The sequence below is a fragment of the Schistocerca nitens genome, chromosome 8 (genome assembly GCF_023898315.1).
Source record: "Schistocerca nitens isolate TAMUIC-IGC-003100 chromosome 8, iqSchNite1.1, whole genome shotgun sequence".
Classification (NCBI taxonomy): domain Eukaryota; kingdom Metazoa; phylum Arthropoda; class Insecta; order Orthoptera; family Acrididae; genus Schistocerca; species Schistocerca nitens.
The window spans coordinates 478,653,603-478,668,521 of NC_064621.1; the positions used below are offsets into that span (position 1 = coordinate 478,653,603).

The 14,919-nt window shown below is 43.1% G+C and overlaps 1 protein-coding gene across 1 annotated transcript in view; it reads left to right on the top strand.

The window, feature by feature from the left end:
* Positions 1 to 14,919, top strand: part of LOC126198727 (zwei Ig domain protein zig-8-like) — a 1,001,384-nt gene that overhangs the window by 774,621 nt on the left and 211,844 nt on the right. Inside the window, exon 3 of the mRNA XM_049935248.1 lies at positions 14,626 to 14,836. Coding sequence (XP_049791205.1) covers positions 14,626 to 14,836 — 211 coding nt within the window. The remainder of the gene's footprint in view (positions 1 to 14,625; positions 14,837 to 14,919) is intronic.

Here is a 14,919-nt window from a genome sequence, read left to right on the forward strand (position 1 = left end):
TTTGGCACGGTGACATGTACCAGTAGCACAGTGCAAAGCTTTACAGCTCGCGTCGTACGTACTTGGCTCGAAGAGCATCAGGATGAGTTTGCCGTTGTGCTGGCCACCAAACTCCCCCGGATGTAAAGCTAATCGAAAAACCCATGGGACCACCTCGATGGGGCTCTTCACACCTTGGATGGCCGGCCTGGGTGGCCGAGCGGTTCTAGGCGCTACAGTCTGGAACCACGCGAACGCTACGGTCGCAGGTTCAAATCCTGCCTCGGGCATGGATGTGTGTGATGTCCTTAGGTTAGTTAGGTTTAAGTAGTTTTAAGTTATAGGGGACTGATGACCTCAGAAGTTAAGTCCCGTAGTGCTCAGACCCATTTGAACACCATGGATCCTCAAACGGAAAACCCTGGCAGCGGCCCACGGCACTGGAGTCGACATGTCTCCACATAAATGTCAGTATCTTCCTGAACCTAACTGACTCTCTTCCTACACTTCAAGCGAATGTCCGAACTGCAAAAGCTTCCGACAGATGGTCATATTAATGGGGCTGGATAGTATACGTGTGCATATTGCGACATTGGTACACACAAGAACGAATGGTATTTGGCGATCGAAGTAGCAAGTACGGTATCTGGGAGGGAACTTAGAAAATATTTAGAAAATGAGTGCACTGTAACGAAACCAAGTTCTAAATCGTAGAGTAAGTAGTTCAGAGAAATAGACGCCTGAATCGATTCTTATACAGAGGACGACCAGAAGCAGTAGATGTGTGATCAACAACGTGGTGACTGTGGCTGAACGAGCGGAAAAAATGAGAGCACAATGGTGACTTACGTGTGTCTCCCAGCAAGGGAAAGCTGTAGTGTAGTTGTCGTGGTGGATCCAATAGGTTCCATTAGTTGACAGTACTGGGACTGTAAACGAAAGCACTAGCTCACCTGCGACCCTATCTCTGGGCTTACTCGCTGTGGCTTCGTTATTGTTTGGGGATGGTACAGGTATCCTAGAACTAAGTTTCTAGATATTTAGCATGTTGTCCCAAGGAGACGAGGATTCATTCGCACAAAAGGAATGGTTGCATGGGTTGTGGACATAGAATTCCGTAGCAGCGACTTCCTGAAAAACATATCTTCCTTTACCGCAATTTTCCCAGTCTTTAAGATTTAGAACTGCCCAGTGTTTGAGATTTGAAACTGGCAGTAAGATATTTACTGTGATGATAATGTAAATGGTTAATAAATCTATGATCATGGTTTAAGGATTTCAGAGCTTTCTTCTTTTTATTTAATATTTTATTAATTTTCTACATCGGAATAAGGAGCAACTACAGACGCTGAAGATGGATAAAATACTATAAATTTCCTATTTTCTTTATATTTAATTTCACTTATTATTGAAAACGTCGGAATTAAATCTTGAAATGAATGTTAGTTACAGTTGTCTTCAATTTTCTGCAGCTATTTGAAAATGCCAACGACATTAGGTTCCAGGTGGTGGATATCGGAATTGTAAGCAGTAACCAGTAAATAAATAAATGAAGTTAGTGTGCGTAGATCTTAAGTATCTATCCTGATTCATTGATTTTGAAATTGGAGATACTTGAGTATCCTGTTAGTAGTATAGCGTCGAGTTGCTCTCGTCTCTCTGAATTCCCTGAAGCTAGTCCAAAATGAGACCTGGAGGTAGACCTTCTAGCTCAAACGATACACTTCAAATTGTATTCGTAACCTGACACAAATCTCAGAAACTAGTTTAGAGATTTTTATCTGGTTTTCAATAGCAGGCAGAGTGGTTCACGAGGAATGTATTTGTAAGTTATTTACAAATATTTCGTGCTAACTCACTGAGCTACAATGGTGTGAAGTCCAATGCCAGTGTGAAAACAATATCTTTGCCGTGCTCCTTTACGATCTGCTCATTCTGCCTAAAAACATTTCCTGGCTGTCTATAGCTACGACACATATAGCATTTGTAATGTTTCAGAGGAAAGTAATACTGGTAACTGGTGCCGCATAGCGCTTCCATTGTTTGGGATGAAGTTCCAATATCCCATAAAACATCCATTGAAGCATTCCGCAGAAAAATTAGTTATTTTCGAAACAACAGTAGCCCTACGGCAGCATTACCGTTTTCTTCTGTGGAGACTTCCGACATATCTTAGCAGTAATAGCAATAGGAACGGGAGCAGACGATGTCAACGCACGTGTTATTGTCAATTACCAAAACATGTCAATATAACTTCAGAATTGGCAAAAGTAAATGAAATATTACAATATCAAACGCAAAATTTCACAAAAAAATTAGACTTAAAATTAAAATATTCTAGAAACTCTTGGAATTCCGGGAACCGATATCTTGCCTGTATCGTTATCTACAACAGGCAAAAGTCGTCGCGATTCTCGATCCATGGGATGCATAAACTACATACATAATTAAGTTTCCTCGGAAAACTCGAAACGCGAGTTGTCCGTTTTTTTCTTTTTTTTTTTTTTCTTTCTGTCCCTTTTTCGCTCCCTCCCTTTGTTCTTTTTATCACTCGAAAGGAGCAAGTAGCTATCTTTAAAGGAAGCGGTGGTGTTAGTACTGATACAAAAGAATATCACTGGATGCCACGTTAGGAGAATACGGGTGTTAGGACCAAATATCATAGGCAAAGAAACAGAATAAGCTGGGGTACTATCTGGGGCAACTTCCCGCGGTGCTCGGTCTTCCCAGCTCCCAATAAACTCGTCATTATATTGGTGGTACTGTCCTCCTATAATAATGTGCATCTGACGAGCGTAATCTGTAACAAACACACCACTGCAGCCCTTGAAAGACACGTTGCTTAATTTTCCCTGATGATGGTTAACTCTTCGCCATTTTCGTCGATGGTGAATCCACCACGCTTCCACTGCTCACTTTGCTCCTGTATCCATTTGTTATACATCGAGCACTCGTCTATGGTGGTTAGGAGACTAAATAAGTGTTCTTGACTGGCATGAAACAGCTGCAGCATTTCTGCTGCTGCTCCAGTCCAGCCGATTTGTTGACTGGGCGTCAGCAGTCTGTGAACTTACTTTCGGCATGCTTTGTCATGTTCAATATATCATATAGAACATTTATAACTGAGGCAAGGTTGATATCTAATTTTTCCATTATTACCTAGATTGTGGCCTTCGAATACTTGGTCATTGTCTTCGTTCTTCGTCATGTTGAATTGTTTGGCCATATAGGGATTATCTTCGTCAGCTGACAACTGTACCATACAATGGCGCATTGTTGCTATACACAACCACCAACAGAGCGTGCATTATGTATACACTGCCACCAACATAGCATGCATTATCACATAATTGGTTCACTTCAAATGCTGAAAAAGGATTAGCACACGATTCTTCACATAATCAAAGAAAGGTCTGCGCCATTTCGTTTTGGCTCTTGTAGCGGGCGATCTACGGAACTCTGGCACGAGAATTTCACCTACAAATAAACAAAATCTCCTTAAGTAATTTCGTTTTTAAGAGGCGATACAAAACCTTATGACTACCTCCACTTAATTTTGACAAAAGAGCGTGACGAAAACAGACTGGCAATAGTAACTAGTTAGAGAACGAAGGCTGGTACGCATGACGTGGAAACGTCACCAACTTGACCTAATATTTTCAGGAGAAATTACCACTCTAGCAAGATATCAACCCAAGAAATCGCACTCAGGCTTTAACCGGCTGGAATTGGGTGGATCGCTTAGCTCCAGGACTTATTGAATGTTTTAAAGGTGTACTTTTCATGTCATAACTGCTTACAGTTATAATTATGTCCCAGAGGCTCACTTGGGATTGACTGCTGCGGCTGATACAATACAAGCGTGCTTTTTTGTCCTTAAAGTATCAGGTCGAGTTAGTTCTATTTGCTTGTCAGAGATACGTCAGTATCACTTACGAGGCAGAACTTGACGTAAATCCTAACCTCTGATGCTGTTGGTGTCTAAAAGATACAAAGTCGATACACAGAGATAAGAATTATAGAAGGAAATAACAGAATTCGAATGGAGACAGATCTGTGCAGTAACCAAGATCGCGAAAGTGGTTCGAAATAGAGGCTGCTCCATAACAGGCTCTGACTGACGTATTAACTTAAAATTGGGGCAAACAAGGAAGAAAAAACAGAGTTTATGCGGTTACTTAAAGGCTCACGACGTGTCGGGCATTTTGCTCAAGTGGCGCGGCCGTGACGGTTCGAGCACAGGGCCGTGAGTGACTCGGGCTCAGGCAACTGTGGCCGCCAGCCAGCTCTTGGTGTGCACTTTGTGCTAATGGGTGTCGGGCCGCTGTTAAAGCGAAGAGGGCGCGCGGGCGCCGGACAACTTTCCCCGCGGCAGTTGGGCGCAACTTGGGATCCTCCCCCCTGCCTCCTACACCCCTGCCGTCGCTGGGCGGCGCCGCCTCAGATAATCTGAAGAAACACCAGCCTCTGGCCCTCTGCATGCCTCTCACTGGTCTGGGACCAGATGGGAGGGAATTGGCTGCCACCAAAATGCCGCACAGACGAGATGTAACGTTCGCCTCTTCCCCCTACTGTTGGCGAAGCCATACGTTAGACAAAACTAGAGAAAATCTCGTCTGCCTCCGTAGCTCACTGCCACGCCCTGGATCCACATTCGATTTCTGGTATCGCCAGGTACTTTACCTTCGTAGTAGAATTGGAACTAAGTGCACTCGGCCTCGTTACGCCGATTGAGGAACTACTTGACGGTGTAGTAGCAGCAGCATCAAACCATTAGTAGATGACGGCACGGCGGTCGGTCGGTAATGATGAGCAAGCCAGGTGCTGTGACGGAGTTTACGTTTATGTAGAAATATTTCCCAACCATGTTGCCATCGTTAGGGACATTTTAGTCAATAAACGGTCGACTGGAATCTTTAAGATTTTGGAAGTGGAGGGCATGAAACGACAGCCTGTGGAACAATATTAAAATGCTGCCTCTGAAGCCCACTCATGAGAGAAATACATTAGATGTAATAACAACAAGTATAGCTTAGTTCTTGGAGGATGTCCATGTTGATCAGTTGATGTCAGTTACCGTGAGACAGTAATAAGGATTACCATAGTAAAGGACACGGGTGTCACATCTTAAGAAGGAAGCCCTGGAGAGGATCTGTGGGTGAAGTTGGGAGAATGCATTATTGGTTTATTAAGTTTTTAGATGGTTTGGGTGTATTATGACGCTTAATTTAGCACACAGAGTGCTCACATATGGCAGCAGCAATGGCGACAAGCCATTAGACCATAGTTAAACAAAAACTGGTCAGATATGTGCCTACAACATGTAACACATCACTTGATAAAACCACATATGGTGAAATACTGTGTCCGATTGAATAGTCCATAAGGGACATGATAATAATAATAATAATAACGTTAAGTGGTATTGTGGTTGTGGACTCGGACGTAATAATCCCTGATGTTATTTCAGTCAAAGAGTTTGTGGAATTATGGCAACTACATTCAATGTACAGTAAAAAATTAATTTTCTTAATAGTCTTTGGAAAATTAAGATTTGTATAATATTTATATGATGCTAATATTTGCTCAATGAAGTTTTAATCATTTTTTCCATTAAAAAAGCTACATTAGATAGCTTCCTTTTTTCCTTTCTTGCAGCAGCAAGATTCGGATGTGTCCGACTCACTTTGTGATGCAAAGCTCGAGCGCCATAAGCACTCTGTCTTCAATTATTTTAGTAGTAGAAAGTCGTACCGCCATCTAATTCTAAGTGCAATACATTTTCTCCTTTGTAAGAACATTAACTTTGTACACGGTCATTCGTCACCAAGATCGTCGGTAACCAACCTTGCCCATTCTGGTCTGAATTTAATTTTCATCCAGGCTAATAAACCATTGAACTTGATTTTATTTAAAGCAAAAAAATCAGTGTTTACAATATTTGCAGTTGCAAGTAACAACTGTACTTCCCTCTTTTCTACCTGATTTGAAGTGTATTCTTTTATTTCGGGCTTTATGGAACAGATGAACAGGAAACTTCATCCAATAACACGAAACGAACCACTTCCAAGCACAGTTCAAGGTCGGCGGGACCAACCAATGGATGAAATGAAATGTACATGTGACATGTTTGGCCTACTGTCCACTTCTGGGGAGTTCGGTCAAATGGTGCAATTCTTTCTACGCCAACAGCACAGGCACTGGATTACGTTGCGTTTTCTTCTCGGATAAGAGCAGATACAGTGCAGGAAGTGATTCTGGATGTATCCTCATACGACGAGAGGTGATGCAAGTGTAATTTACCCAGGAACAAAGGCGAACATGATCATTTCGGCGGTCTGGTGCTATAGTGTGTAGGAGCATAATGTTGCATCAGTGCCGTGCGTTTCTAGGCGCTACAGTCTGGAACCGAGCGACCGCTACGGTCGCAGGTTCGAACCCTGCCTCGGGCATGGATGTCTGTGATGTCCTTAGGTTAGTTAGGTTTAATTACTTCTAAGTTCTAGGCGACTGATGACCTCAGAAGTTAAGTCGCATAGTGCTCAGAGCCATTTGAACCATTTTGTTGCATCAGTACACTGATCTCCAGTTCTTTGAACACATAACAATCGCCCGTCATGTTATTATGACACTGTACGCACTCCCCAGCGCGTCATTTCAGGGGTGCCTTCGGCATTGAGTTCATTTTTATAATTGACGATGCGTGACAGCATCGAACTGTACAGATGGGGTAGCTCCTGGAACGAGTGGACATTTGGCTAATGGAATGGTCTGTCCGTACCCCGCTTAAATCCATCTACCGCGTATGGGATGCGTTGTGGAAGTGTATGGCACCACGTCCACATGCACGAACCATCATCCAGCAATTCTCAAACGTGCTGGTGGAGGAATGAAACGCCCTACCACAAGGAATCTCCACAAACGTTACACAGCAGAAAACAGCTCTTTCTGCGTATGGTCCAAGTTTCATAGAGCTACGTTACTTTTCTGTGACACATCATGCGAAAGATACTTTCGTCCCAAAGTTTTGCCTATCAGTGTATCACTTGTAGAACTATCCCATTTGTTTCTCGGTCAGTCCATCTAGTACTTGTAATTCTCTTCTAGAAATACGTTTTCTCAGTTTCTCCTGCTTTCCTAACGGAACAGATCACTGTCAATAGTAATTTCCACGTACCCAAGATCGCAATCAAATGGATTTAAGTACTTTCCTCATAGTATTTCCTCAGCTTTCCTATCTGTATTCACCTCTACTCGTTGAATGAGCTCCAAATGGTTCAAATGGCTCTAATCACTATGGGGCTTAAGATCTGAGATCTTCAGCCCCCTGGACTTAGAACTACTTAAAACTAACTTACCTAAGGTCATCACACACAGCCATGACCGAGGCAGGATTCGAACCTGCGATCGTAGCAGCAGCGTGGTTCCAGACTGAAGCGGCTAGAGCCGCTCGGCCACATCGGCCGGCAGTGAGGTACAGCCAAACCGTGAACTAGAGAGGTAGCGAATATTTCCTGGCTCCGGTATTTGTATGATGCTATTTACGCCAGCAATGCCAAAAAATGGTTCAAATGCCTCTGAGCACTATGGGACTTAACTTCTGAGGTCATCAGTCCCTTAGAACTTAAAACTTCTTAAACCTAACTAACCTAAGGACATTACACACATCCGTGCCTGAGACAGGATTTAAACGTGCGACTGTAGCGGTCGCGCGGTTCCAGACTGTAGCGCCTAGAACCGCTCGGCCACTCCGGTCGGCCAGCAATGCCAATTGAGCGCCTTATATTACGATTTACGTAAACGACCAGGTCACTTAAATCAGAGACTCTAATGTCGATCGCCGCACTTATTAAATTCTACCAGAAAACCAGTGCCTGCATCGTAATTCATCTCACGCTCTCGAGCGAGGCAGTGCTCGATGCTTAATTGCAACTTTGCTGTACGTTTCTTGCGATTCTTTCATTCTTTTCGCTACTAAACATAATGCGACTATACATAACACACATCAGACTGCTTTTATATTTACAGTACGTTGTCAGAAAGAACTATACAGGGTGTCCCAGCTATCTTGTCCACCCAAAATATCTCTGGAACAATAACAGCTATTGGAAAACGACTTTCACCGGTATCAATGTAGGGCTGGGGCCCATGAATGTACATATTTGGAAACATTCTAAAACGAAAGCATATGTGTTTTTTAACACAAACTTATGTTTTTTTAAATGGACCTCCTGTATTTTTTCTTCAGCAATCCATAGCATGACAAAGCACATACACAATGGCGTTGATTGCATCGCAATATTCCCATTACATCCCGAGATATTGAGACGCGAAGTTGACGCTTGAAACACCCGACATACGCTGCTAGCACACGTCCTGAGGCTCAGGCGTGAACCCCATGCTGCCCGTAATCGCGATATGATTGACATGTGTAATCACACCTCCATACTTATCGAGAGGTCCGAAACGAATAATACGGTCTGCTGCCATCAACTCTCATAAGCACATAATGGTTTCCCTCTTGCACGTTTTGCGTATCTACCTACACAGTATGAACCAGTACCGATAAGTGTACACCCGTCAGGTTTATCTAATGCGTTATATGACCCACTGGGCTTGTCGCGCAGGGCCTGGCTCTACCTAGTCAAGTGTCCAACGTTGTTCCCACTACTGCCACAGTTACCACTTCGCCTTGTTTATGATTTGCGACCCATGCAAACTCCTGTACTCCACCACCCTCCGGGCATACCATTTGTTGTTGCTTTGGCGTGCAGTACACCGCTTGCCAGTGTAGTCGTGCATCAGAGTAATCTAGTGACGGCACGGAGGTAGTACACATTGTGAATAAACGTTGTGTTGTGGAACTTATACTGTACAGTATAATGTACACACATGAAGGTATGGTAGAAATGCTGCTGATCTATGGAGAATGTACGTTGACGGGAAATACGTTATGAGATTGCTTGTTTGTTGATAGTACTGTTAGCGAACATTATGATTATTAAGTTAATATGTCTGTTTTCTACCCTACTCTACATACCTGTACTGTACCCTGTTGTAGGTGGACGAAATTCTGTTCAGGCAGAACGACTGTACAGAAGACGATTTTCTGACAAGCCATCGCCTTCGCGCTGGATGTTTGGTCGTCTCACATCTCGTCTACGTGATACGGGAAGCTTCAATCCAAGACCTCGACATCGTCCTAGAACACGCACAGATGAACGTGCTGAAGTTGCTGTGCTCGCTACCATAGCTGTGAATCCTCAAATCAGCACACGTCAAATTGAACGTGAAGTTGGTGTGTCGAAATCAAGTGCACAGCGTATTCTTAAACGTCATAAATTTCATCCTTACCATGTTCATTTACACCAGGATCTTCATGGAAATGACTTCCGCAATAGGGTAACATTTTGTCGGTGGGCCCAGCAAAAACTTCTGACTAATCCAAATTTTTTTGCAGATGTTCTCTTTACCGACGAGGCATCATTCTCCAACAAAGGAATTGTCAATATGAGGAATATGCATTATTGCTCCGCAGACAATCCAAACTGGCCCCGTCAGGTAGAGCATCAACGTCCGTGGAAAGTTAATGTTTGGTGTGGGATTATTGGAGATACCATTATCGGACCTTTCTTTATAAATGGCATCCAAAATGGCAGACAATACTCCAGATTTATACGACACAATCTTCCTGTTCTCTTGGACACCGTACCTCTGAACCGGAGAATGGTCATGTGGTATCAGCATGACGGATGCCCTGCGCATAACGCCTTACGAGCACGACGACTTCTGAAGCGTAAGTTCCCTGGACGAGGTGGCCCAGTTAGGTGGCCTGCCCGATCTCCGGACCTTATACCGCTGGATTATTTTCTTTGGGGAGCAGTGAAGGATGCTGTTAGCCAACATGAACCAACAACACTAGAGGACATGAAGCAACGAATTATTGATGCTTATACAGCCATCAAAGAGGAAACAGTAGCACGGAGTAGGGCATCCTTCATCCGCAGAGTGACCCTGTGTATGCAAGCCAATGGGCATCACTTTGAGCATGAGATGTGAACGCTATGTTTAGTATGTAGTGCTGGTATCACAGTGGAAGTTTCTACAAAGGGCCATTTTACCCAGTGATGTTAAGAAACATTTGTTTGCAACAATTTGTCATTTAACGCATTAGATAAACATAACATTGATAATTATGTGATGATCAAACTAATTGGTTAAACATGTTTACATTCATCTTCTGTGTCCTACCTGAACTTCCCAAATCAAAACATTTTTACCTAAACAACGGTAAAATTTTAGTCCACTTGCTCGTTTCACTAAAACCATCAACATGAATTTTACTATTACGAGTGAATGATTAACTGTCTCCAGTAAAGTAAAGTTTTAACGTTGAACGGCATTACCTTTTTAGTAACGGATTAACGATAAGCGAAGTTAACTTTGCGGTACACAGATATGTTAAAGAACTGCTTCACCCCTAGCCTATGGGATAAATACCTGCTGGAATGTACGACGTTAATGCAGGATGGCAGCAGACCGTATTATTCGTTTCGGACCTCTTGATAAGTATGGAAGTGTGATTACGCATGTCAATCACATCGCGATTACGGGCAGCATGGGGTTCACGCCTGAGCCTCAGGACGTGCGCTAGCAGCGCATGTCGGGTGTTTCAAGCGTCAACTTCGCGTCTCAATATCTCGGGATGTAATGGGAATATTGCGATGGAATCAACGCCATTGTGTATGTGCTTTGTCATGCTATGGATTGCTGAAGAAAAAATACAGGAGGTCCATTTAAAAAAACATAAGTTTGTGTTAAAAAACACATATGCTTTCATTTTAGAATGTTTCCTAATATGTACATTCATGGGCCCCAGCCCTACATTGATACCGGTGAAAGTCGTTTTCCGATAGCTGTTATTGCTCCAGAGATATTTTGGGTGGACAAGATAGCTGGGACACCCTGTATATTGAACCCACTCCCCGCACGAGCGCCTAAAGGACTGCAGACCCGGCATACCTGTAGTATTCATCACGCTATTGACTCCCTGACTCCTCTTGCAAATTCAGGACATTAACGTGTATGAATAATCCCTTGCATAACATCAGACGGTATGCACAGGCTAAGTCGCTTTCAGCAGCAACACGGCTTCCCTACACTAACAATGGGTACTTCCTGCTGTCAGTTCACAATCTAGACAGATGGCGGTAGTCGAGGGATTAATTACGCGAAAACTTTTTCTTCCGGTCCCATTATGCAGATCCTCGGATTTCCAATGCTGATGACGTGGCGCCTCCCTTTGGCTGCCGATCCAGATGGCGGCGTTTCGCACGCTGCTCAAGGTGATTCTCCATCGCGCTCGGCGTCGTGTTCGGAAGGTCAAAAAACAAAGGAAAAGTGTTCTCTAGACATTGGTCTCGAAGGCGGAGATATTGTAAACCATTCATCGCGTAAATTAAATACACGAACAAGTACTCTTGTGCCCAGATGTTCTGGAGAAAATTCTAGAATTTCAGCTTTATTTCTCTATGCTACTACATCTCACATAGGAAAGTGAACAATGTAACATCAAAATATAATTTCAGCACTTCAGCGCAGTTGTCTAGTGTCTCTACATTTTGTGGAGATATTATTCCTTAGGTTTGCAACCACTTTACACGAGTATTGCAAAGGATAAAAGAAACTTCCGTACCTGTTGTTATAGGTTATCTGTCTTGAGCTTACGGCAATGTAATTAAAAAGAATTACACAAGACGCGTTTCGCTTTTATTTACAAAGCATCTTCTGTGGCATTCTGTAAATTGTATACATACGTTTGTACATAAATTTTTTTTATTATTTTAGGTTAAAAACAGCATTTTCTTTATAACTGACTCTCTTAACTGTTTTTCATTCATCAGTGCTGCAGTGTTTATTTTGTGTGTGTGTGTGTGTGTGTGTGTGTGTGGAGAGAGAGAGAGAGAGAGAGAGAGAGAGGGACACGCACAAAATCGCTTCATAGGTTGGCAACACTCACAACGTGAACGAGAACAAACGAATAGGCATAAACACTGTACCAGTGATGAATGAAAAACTGTTAAGAAAGCGAATTACAAATAGTGGAGCGCAGGAAATAACGCAAAATGCCAAAAACTGCAGATGTGGATTCAAGCCTGTCGACACCAACCACTGTTAGCAAAAGGCGAAGGTGCAGACTATGTAAAGAAACGCCGTAAGTAGCTTACAGACTAACTTCATAAAGAAAACGCTGTTTACAGTTCCCATTGAACTCTTAATATTATCACCTTTGCTCTTAATTTCACTGAAGATTGTTTAGAGTTTCTTGTATACTGCCTCAGTCCTTCGACAATCATTTCTTTTTTGATTTAGTCACATTTTCATGTAACCTTTTCGCTTAGCTTCCCTGCACTTCCTATTTCTTTCATTTTCATTTTCATTTTTCCTATGTTACTTGTATTTTTGTATTCCTGAATTTCGCGGAACATTTTCGTACTTCCTACTGTCGTCAATCAACTGAAGTATTTCTTCTGTTACCTGTGATGTCTTCGCCGCTACCTTCCTTGTACCTACGTTTCTCTCTGCAACTTCCGTGCTTTCACTTTTTAGAGATGTCCATTCCTCTTCAACTGACTTCCTACTCAGCTTTTAATATTCGCAGTATCTATAGCGTCAGAGAACATCAAACATGTCTCTTCATTTCTTAGTGCTTCCGTGTCCCACTTCTTTGCATATCCATTCTTCATGACTTGTCTTTTGAACTTCAGCCTACTCTTCATCACTACTAAATTGCGGCCTGAGTCTACATATACCCTTTCCGAATACGATGATTCTTTTTAAAATCTAAGTGATAGTTCTGTGTTAGTCTTTTTAAACTCAAAATGATAGTTCTGTGTTCGTCAGTCACCTTGGCCTGGATTATGATAAAACTTTGGCGCTAAAATGTGGTTTTTTATTACATCTGAGTACTGTAAGTTCACTAGCCAGGCACTCATGAAATTACACAAAACTGTAAACGTAGGGGAAATAGACACAGCCTCTCTAGTCGATAAAAGAATGTATCATCAAACAAAATGGGTGAGTGTAATGCTCGTTACTTTCACTGAATAATAAATAATTTATCTTTGAGTTTGCCAACATGGAAATGTTGTTGGACAAGTAAAGGATCTTGAAGAGGAGTAAAGTCTGCTTATAAGAGGCTTTAATTTGCTCTAGTTGTTGGACACAGTTCACAAGAAGTTGACAGAGGTCAAAGTTCTCTGAAAGAGTTTACATGAAACGCCAGTAACACTGTGGGGAGGTATCAAATTACGTGGAAGACTGCATGGAGACAATGCATCAAGGTATTCTTTTCTGAGCAGCTTGTACATTCAAAGTTAATAAAATAAAATTACAAATTACAGTTAAGCAGACAACTCAAATAGCGTGCAAGAACAAGTAAGTAGTGAGCAGCTCATAAAATGTGTCGCCCTACTGTAAATTGCAACACATTTCCCCAACATCAAGAAAAGGCATTATACGGCGGCCAGGAGACGTAGAGCCAGGAATCTTGGTTTCCCTCTTCTACTCTCTATTTGCACCAACAAACTCAACATGGAGCTAACGACTCAATAACGTTTTCAATGTGACGGACGAGAATGTCGCTTATTTCACGAAGGAAAACAGGGGAATGCAGCAGAAACTTCCACTCTTGGTGTATAACACTCACATTAACAAACATGAGGTTGTTCGTAGCCTGGAGCAGAGTGTCCTCGATTGGTCGCCTTCTTCCTGCCAAGCACAGTACCGAAACCAATCCGATTGGGATTTACTGCAGCACGTGATACTTTGATGTTCATGAAGAAAAGACCTAACTTTCATGAGCAGTTATTATGTGGGGATAACAGTGACGGTACAGCATCCTCTGCCCTAAGTGGGCACAAGCACAGACTCTGCCCACAAAAGTACAAAGCAAGCCACAGCTCCACTTCTGTGGAAACTGACCATAGCCGGCCGGGGTGGCCGGGCGGTTCTAGGCGCTACAGTCTGGAAACGCGCGATTGCTCCGGTCGCAGGTTCGAATCCTGCCTCGGGCATGGATGTGTGTGTTGTCCTTAGGTTAGTTGGGTTTAAGTAGTTCTAAGTTCTAGGGGACTGATGAACTTAGAAGTTAAGTCCCATAGTGCTCAGAGCCATTTGAACAACTGACCATATTCTGGTAGAGGCTAGTCCCGCCTAATGAAATTCACTTGCGGTCCACTGCCTACAAATAGGTACCTGAGACCACACTGGAAGTGCACCTTCCTAGTGACAAAACGCTAAGAACTTCTCCCAAGCACATATGTCCAATACTCTCAATGAAATAGCCGCGGAAAAGTTCTAGAAAAATTAAACAGTATTTCTTAGCGGTATGTGCCAGTAACGTCACAATAACTTTGTGGTCCTAATCAAAAATTAAAACTGCCTTCTAGTCTTTTGTTTATTTTGATTCATGTATAAATTGGATGAATCTTTCTGAAGGACCCTGTGGGCTTGTGGCACTCACAGTTGAGTGCACGCAGCAATGGGACACTCTCGTTCTGAGGAGGGACACCTACACTAGTGATTCCGCACCAGCAGCGACTGGTAGATGCTGATGTGTCATACCTTTGTTTACTTGTCTGTCAGGTGTCGTGGGTGCGGCACAGGGACGTGCACCTGCTGACGGTGGGCAGGTACACGTACACCAACGACCAGCGGTTCCGCGCCATCAACCAGCCGCTGAGCAACGACTGGACGCTGCAGCTCAAGTACCCGCAGCACCGCGACGCCGGCGTCTACGAGTGCCAGGTGTCCACCACGCCGCACATGAGCCACTTCGTGCACCTCAACGTCGTCGGTGAGTCTCACTACGTCTTCACACTTCGATTCTTCTCCGTTATTAAAACGTTTGTAATGACGTCAAAGCAAACAGCTTACAAT